Raw genomic sequence first — 6891 nt, 5'->3', positions numbered from 1 at the left:
CCTGTATTTACTGGTCCTACCAACTTGTCCAATGCTGCTTGTTCCCTCCTCTTTCCACTCACCCCAACCGGTTGAGGCAGATGGCCACCCACCCTGAGCCTGGTTCTGCTGCAGGTTCCTCTCCACTGTTTCCTGGTGCTGCATAAGTGTGGTTGTTGGGTTTTCTATGTAATTATACAGTTATTTTTTGTAAGGTCTTAAACCTGAAACACTATAAAGTGCTTTAGGATGACTTCTGATGTGATTTGGTGCTATACAAATAAGATTTCATTAACTTGAATTCTATGCAACTATACACTAACAGTGTCTAATTGAATAAAAGAGAAAAATAAATTTTATTAGATTATTTGCACATATCTTTGTGAATATATCAAATTCAACCATCTGAAGCTTCCTGTAGCTACTTTAAAGGAAATCCAGGTCCTTAAAGGTTACATGAACATCTTTCTGCCTGCACATGAATACAGGTTTTATTAATTCTTAGATTATCCTTTGTGATAGGCCATTAAACTCTCTGTAATAAAAGGTAGATACACAGTGTTTCAACAGGAAAACCTTGATTTCTGTCTTGTTTTTAACTTAATGTCAGTTCACCATGTGTTGCTGTCAGCGAGGAACCCACAGTTGTCCCCAGGTGTCATTAGAGGAACTTGTGTCTTTCTATCCTCTGTGCTTCTGCTCTGTAACTTCACAAATATGTTTCTTTTTTCTTTCCAACTCTTTACACATTTTTGTCTTTTTCTCTGCAATCCCCTGCATTTAATCACGTTCTTTGAGTTTCTTATAAACTCCTTTGCACCTCCTCTTCCACTCTGCACACAAACATGCATAAAATGTGCATGCACGCCCACACAATGTAGTATTTTTTGACCCACACAAACACACATGTGCTCACACACCAGCTCCCCCTCCTCCAGAGTTATAATTAATCCAGTTGCTCCAGTGACAGAGCAGTGTAGCCGCTACAGATAAGGTTTCATCTGTTGGCTGTTCTCTCCTTATATATTCAATAAGGCTCAGACAGGTCTGTGTGAATGTTGAACCATGTGGCCTGGAGATGGGGCAGATCTTTAATTCAAATAACTGCAAGTGTGCATGTGTAAAGACAAATCTACTACTGGGTGTGCCAGTGTAGTACAAATGATTTGCAGTTTGCAGTCGCAATAACTTTCATACATTACTTGTTCAATCAGTATATATACAGTTTTTATCAACACAGTACGTTCATTTAAGGCTGAATATGGGAACAAATATGCTCACATTTGATATATTATTTTGTGCAAACTGAAGTTAATATGATGAAGCATTAAATGCAATCAATTACATCCATTTTGAGCTTAATTGTTGAAAATTTGAAACTGTCTACACTTAACTTTCTACACACAGAATGTTTCTCAACTTTTATTGTTTTCTTAATTATTTTCTGTGTAATAGTGAGTATTTTGCATTCAAAGCCATATTGTGATTTCAACTCTTAATTGGCACATTGTTGTTGCAGCTCTCTTCCTGTCTGAGCTGTCCCTCACCACTTTGGGTCCTGCCTCTCTCTGTGGCCTAAATCTGTTCAGTTGAGAGCAGCATTTTCCCATTTTAAGGCTGGATGAGGCCTAGTACCAGCAAATCTATAACCCTGCTTGGTAGCAACTGGTGTCTCCTCTAGAAGCCCCCCAGTGGCCGGCGCGCTCCTTATACGGCCCTCGAGGTGGGACCGCGAGGCTCGATGGGAGGTCAGCAGGACAGCTCCATATATGGCGCGCGCTCTCTACTGGTCGGGTGCGCGCACCATCACTTCTGATCCCCCCCACCCGAAATTTGATGGATGAAGCTCCCTCCTTCACTCCGTGAGGCGCGCCTCCTTGCTGCACCCCTCTGCCCTCCACCCACTCCTCATCCTCAGCCTGTCAATATCCTAATATGGCAGAGAGGGATGGGGGGCCGGTGCTGAGGTTTGTGAATGGTGGAGGTTGGGTATAAAAGGTGGACCTGCAGCAGAGAGGACCGTAGCTGGTTCAGCAGTAGCACTGGTTGGGTCTTTCTCTCCGAGCCGCAGACACACTCCTAAGGTAAGACTCCTGAAGCCACTCATCCGGGCTGGGACACCAGACTAGGCCACAATCAGAACACCACCGGAGCAGCTGGAGCAGAGTTAGGCAGGACGTCCAGGGACAGGACGCTAGGACCACATACCACTAAAGGCGACTCTACTGGATATTAGGCTAGTCTGTAGGCGAGGAGAGGGACACTGTTGATAGCTGAGGACTGAGAGAAGCCAGTAGACTGACAGGTGTCATAGAAATACAGTGCTGGTCCATCCGGCTGGCTTAATTATTATCTATCTGATCTATTATCTATTACTATGAGTTTGACTATTAGGTCTGGAAATTGTGGATAGATAAGATGTTCAAATATCTGACTGATAGTTGATCTGATTCATTCTGTTTATAAGTGTAACTTTAAATCCTGAAGAGATGCTGATGGACGCAGTGCGTCGTCGGACCAATCAAAAAGCCAGAACAGTTTACCTGAGAAAGGTGATGTTGAAAGAAAGAGAACGCTCTCAGATTTAATTGGATGTTAGCACATTTTAATTCCTTTATTTTGCTTTTAAAAATGCATACGTTTCTGTTTCATACTACCAAGTGACAAAATGTAAATGTACAGAGGCAAAATTAGAATAATATAGAGAACAAATTTTAAACCAGTTCACTCAGATCAACACTGCGTAATAGTCCGGTGTGCCATCGATTCATTTAGAGCATCATATCCTGAGCACGCTCCAGTAAATGTTGGAATTAGTTTTTAGTCTATAGTTAAGATGTGACTTCACAACAAACAAAGGAGTGACGCAGAGTGATTTCTGTCACATTCAGTACCGCCGTGTGGATTTGAATCGTGAACTGAACTTTTAAACCCTCCTCTCTTACAGAAGCCAACATGTGTGACGACGAGGAAACTACCGCCCTTGTGTGCGACAACGGCTCCGGCCTGGTAAAGGCTGGCTTCGCCGGAGACGATGCCCCCAGGGCCGTGTTCCCATCCATCGTCGGCCGCCCCCGTCACCAGGTAAACAGCAGAGATGTTAAAGATAACATCCAATAGGTTATGAAAAAAGCCATTTCTCAAATACTGTAATCACCACACCTCAATTTAACTGGGTTAAAAACAATAAATGAGTCAACTAGATAGTGACCAGCATAGTATGAAATATTTTCAGCCATGTCATTTTGGCTCCTTCTAGTAATGTGGCATTTGGCACTTTGAGACTAAATTAGTCACAGTTGAACTGAGAGACACACAAGTGGTCTCTGTCCGTCTCAGTGCCCCACGCTGTTATTTGGCACATTCACCACTATGTGTGTCTAAAGGCTTTAATCTGAGTAAAGAATTACATAATTCTGTTTGGATCATTTGACGTTCCCGACTAACCTCTCCACTATTATGCCTTCTCTTCCTTCTTCAGGGTGTCATGGTCGGTATGGGTCAGAAGGACTCCTACGTCGGCGACGAGGCCCAGAGCAAGAGGGGTATCCTGACTCTGAAGTACCCCATTGAGCACGGCATCATCACCAACTGGGACGACATGGAGAAGATCTGGCACCACACCTTCTACAACGAGCTGAGAGTGGCCCCTGAGGAGCACCCCACCCTGCTCACTGAGGCCCCCCTGAACCCCAAGGCCAACAGAGAGAAGATGACCCAGATCATGTTTGAGACCTTCAACGTCCCCGCCATGTATGTGGCCATCCAGGCTGTGCTGTCCCTGTACGCTTCCGGCCGTACCACCGGTAAGACTGACAACAACAAACAGCTGCTACTCAGCACACAGTCAAAGCTTCCTAAACAGACATAACACGATACCCCAGTCTAATTTATTGTAAAGTGGTTATAATTACCAAGTCTAACTGAAAAAAGACACAGCGACAAACTGAACTATTAATGCGGCATTTTGTTCCGCTAATGCCATTTTACGCACAACTTTTACGCACAGTCAAACGGCTTTTCTAGGACTACATGTAGTAGTTCATGGTCCTTCTGATATATACATCAGTGTGCATTTGTAAATTCACCCCTCACACACTTACTGTGTCAATATTTTACTCACAAATTGTTCCCAGTCCCTGCCAAACTTTACCAAACTCTCTCATTGCACCTTTTTAGGTATTGTGCTGGATGCTGGTGATGGTGTGACCCACAACGTCCCAGTCTATGAGGGTTACGCCCTGCCCCACGCCATCATGCGTCTGGACCTGGCTGGTCGCGATCTGACCGACTACCTGATGAAGATCCTGACTGAGCGTGGCTACTCCTTCGTGACCACCGGTAAGAAACTAAAGCCTCCAATAAAACTAAACACCTGAGAGAAAGAGCCCACCTTAGGATTCTTTAGGCAGAAATTATTTGGCTAATAGAATCTAACCATTATCGCAACTTCATATTTTCTAAATAATCTATTATTATAGGTACCTAATATTGAAAGTAACCTGACCCACTGTATCACAGACTTATGTACAATGTAATGACAACCGTGCACAAAGACAAAGGTTAAGAACTTGATGGACACAGGCTGTGTGGTCATTAATCGCCTGTGTGCGCGCTGTGCCAGACAGCGTTACTAAAATATAGGAATATAGTTTTTAAATTATTGAAGGTAATAATCTGGATTATTAAAATGATATGTAGCTGTGTATTTATGTATCCAAACTATTTAGGTTGCTTCCTGTAACTTTCGTTACCTCTTTGGCTCTCTGAGTAATAACTCATCAACTTGTCTCTCCACAGCCGAGCGTGAGATCGTGCGCGACATCAAGGAGAAGCTGTGCTATGTGGCTCTGGACTTCGAGAACGAGATGGCCACCGCTGCCTCCTCCTCCTCCCTGGAGAAGAGCTACGAGCTTCCCGACGGTCAGGTCATCACCATCGGAAACGAGAGGTTCCGTTGCCCCGAGACCCTGTTCCAGCCTTCCTTCATCGGTACTTGAGATAAACCCTTGATGATTTTAAATTGCCAGAATTCAAAATATGGGGCCTTATGTCAATATTGTCACCCTCTTACAACTTGCGCTCTCACCTGACCAGGTATGGAGTCTGCTGGTATCCATGAGACCGCCTACAACAGCATCATGAAGTGCGACATTGACATCCGTAAGGATCTGTACGCCAACAATGTGCTCTCCGGTGGTACCACCATGTACCCTGGTATTGCTGACCGTATGCAGAAGGAGATCACTGCTCTGGCCCCCAGCACCATGAAGATCAAGGTACTTAAAACTTACTGAAATATTATAAGCAAAAAACGAGCTTAGACTCAAACTGAAAAGTTTTCAGCATAAATTACGCACACGAATGAGTGTAACAGGTGTTATACAGCGCTTTACCTATGCACTTTTCCTCCTCCTCCTCCAGATCATTGCTCCTCCCGAGAGGAAGTACTCTGTCTGGATCGGTGGCTCCATCCTGGCTTCCCTGTCCACCTTCCAGCAGATGTGGATCTCCAAGCAGGAGTACGACGAGGCAGGCCCCAGCATTGTCCACAGGAAGTGCTTCTAAATCCTCCATCTTCTTCTCCAGCTTCTCCATCAACACTTTCACCACCAGCTATCTGGAGCTCAAGCCAGGAGGGGGATCAACTTCTGCGGCACAGCAACATTTTGCTATCAGTGGACTGCCAGTCTGCGCTGTTGACATTAATATGCATTTTTTTTATATTTAACATAAAATGTGCATATATAGCTGTCTGTTGTCTGTGTTTTGCACGGAGAAAGGCTGTGAAAACAACCACTGAACCATGCATCCACCAAAAAAAACTTTAATAAAAAAAAATTAACAACAACATGTTGCCCAACACATGTGAATTTAAGTGTATATACATATTGATAATTTATTAAAGTCCATTATTTGGTATTTTTGACCCTGGCCTTGTTTTTTATTAGAGGGTAGGGTAGATGGTAGTGCTTCTAATTTGGACTGGAATGGATCATTTCCAGCATTTCCTGGTAATATTAGCATGAATTTGCCTTAAATACATGAGGTGTTAACTTAAAATTCAATACAATTTCAGCAGGAGTTGGGGAAAGGTTGAAAAAATAAGGTCAACATAACAATAAGCCACAGTGGCTTAATTGACTCAGCAACCATCATATTTACTGTACGACACACACTACAGTTATCCCAACAGCTGATCCGGTGCAGGGGGGAGCTGGCGGTCATAGTTGGACGGGATACAGAGAGGGGATCTCTCTCTGTCCCATCAGCTCCTGCTGGTAGGGGGCTGTTACATGACAGAGTTTGACTTGCCAGGAATGCGCCCAGGCAGCAGCAGCAGCTTCTGACAGAAGGTATCAGTTGTATGGGACACCCGACACCGGGCTCTGAATCCTAGTAAGCTGCTTGGCCTCCACGGCCATACGCACAACTGCGGTCTCCAGACCATGTTTAGACAAAACCAGACCCCGTGTACGGTGAGACACCCCTCAGCCATACCTTATATGCATAGAACCAGGTTGTCTGGGTGTGTGTTAGGATCTGTGCTAGAAGTACAAAGAGGTGAAGGGCGCGTCTGGGGCGTGCATCACCCTGTGTCCACATCATTTATCTACTATTAGACCACTAGTCTATAATGAGACACAGGCATCTGTGTAGTACAATTCCAGGTAAACCTGTGTACATGTAACAGCAGATTCTGCACTCTGGGGCCGTTATTTGCCATTTAAACCACCGACCGGCCTAATTTAACAAACAGTGCCTCAGTTAAGTTATTCAATGACTTGAATCGGTGCGTAATGTTTAAATACAATAAAACACGTCGTCTTTTAATCCCCTGTCACCATCTGATCGGGTTCATAACCGCTCTGACCGCATAGCTGTCATCCCGGCCCGGACCACCTGTTGCGG

General features: G+C 44.4%; 1 protein-coding gene across 1 annotated transcript; it reads left to right on the top strand.

Annotated features, from left to right (window-relative positions):
• Nucleotides 1-1952: 1952 nt before the first annotated feature.
• acta1b (actin alpha 1, skeletal muscle b) lies at nucleotides 1953-5901 on the top strand. Its single transcript, XM_026378368.1, has 7 exons — nucleotides 1953-2063; nucleotides 2927-3063; nucleotides 3461-3785; nucleotides 4159-4320; nucleotides 4780-4971; nucleotides 5077-5258; nucleotides 5404-5901. The coding sequence occupies exons 2-7, from the start codon at nucleotides 2935-2937 to the stop codon at nucleotides 5545-5547; spliced, it is 1134 nt and encodes a 377-aa protein (XP_026234153.1). The 5' UTR covers nucleotides 1953-2063; nucleotides 2927-2934; the 3' UTR covers nucleotides 5548-5901.
• Nucleotides 5902-6891: the final 990 nt, after the last annotated feature.

This window comes from Anabas testudineus, chromosome 3, assembly GCF_900324465.2.
Source record: "Anabas testudineus chromosome 3, fAnaTes1.2, whole genome shotgun sequence".
Taxonomy (NCBI): domain Eukaryota; kingdom Metazoa; phylum Chordata; class Actinopteri; order Anabantiformes; family Anabantidae; genus Anabas; species Anabas testudineus.
The sequence above is the reverse complement of the archived record's forward strand: the minus strand, read 5'-3'. Positions and strand labels throughout refer to the sequence as shown.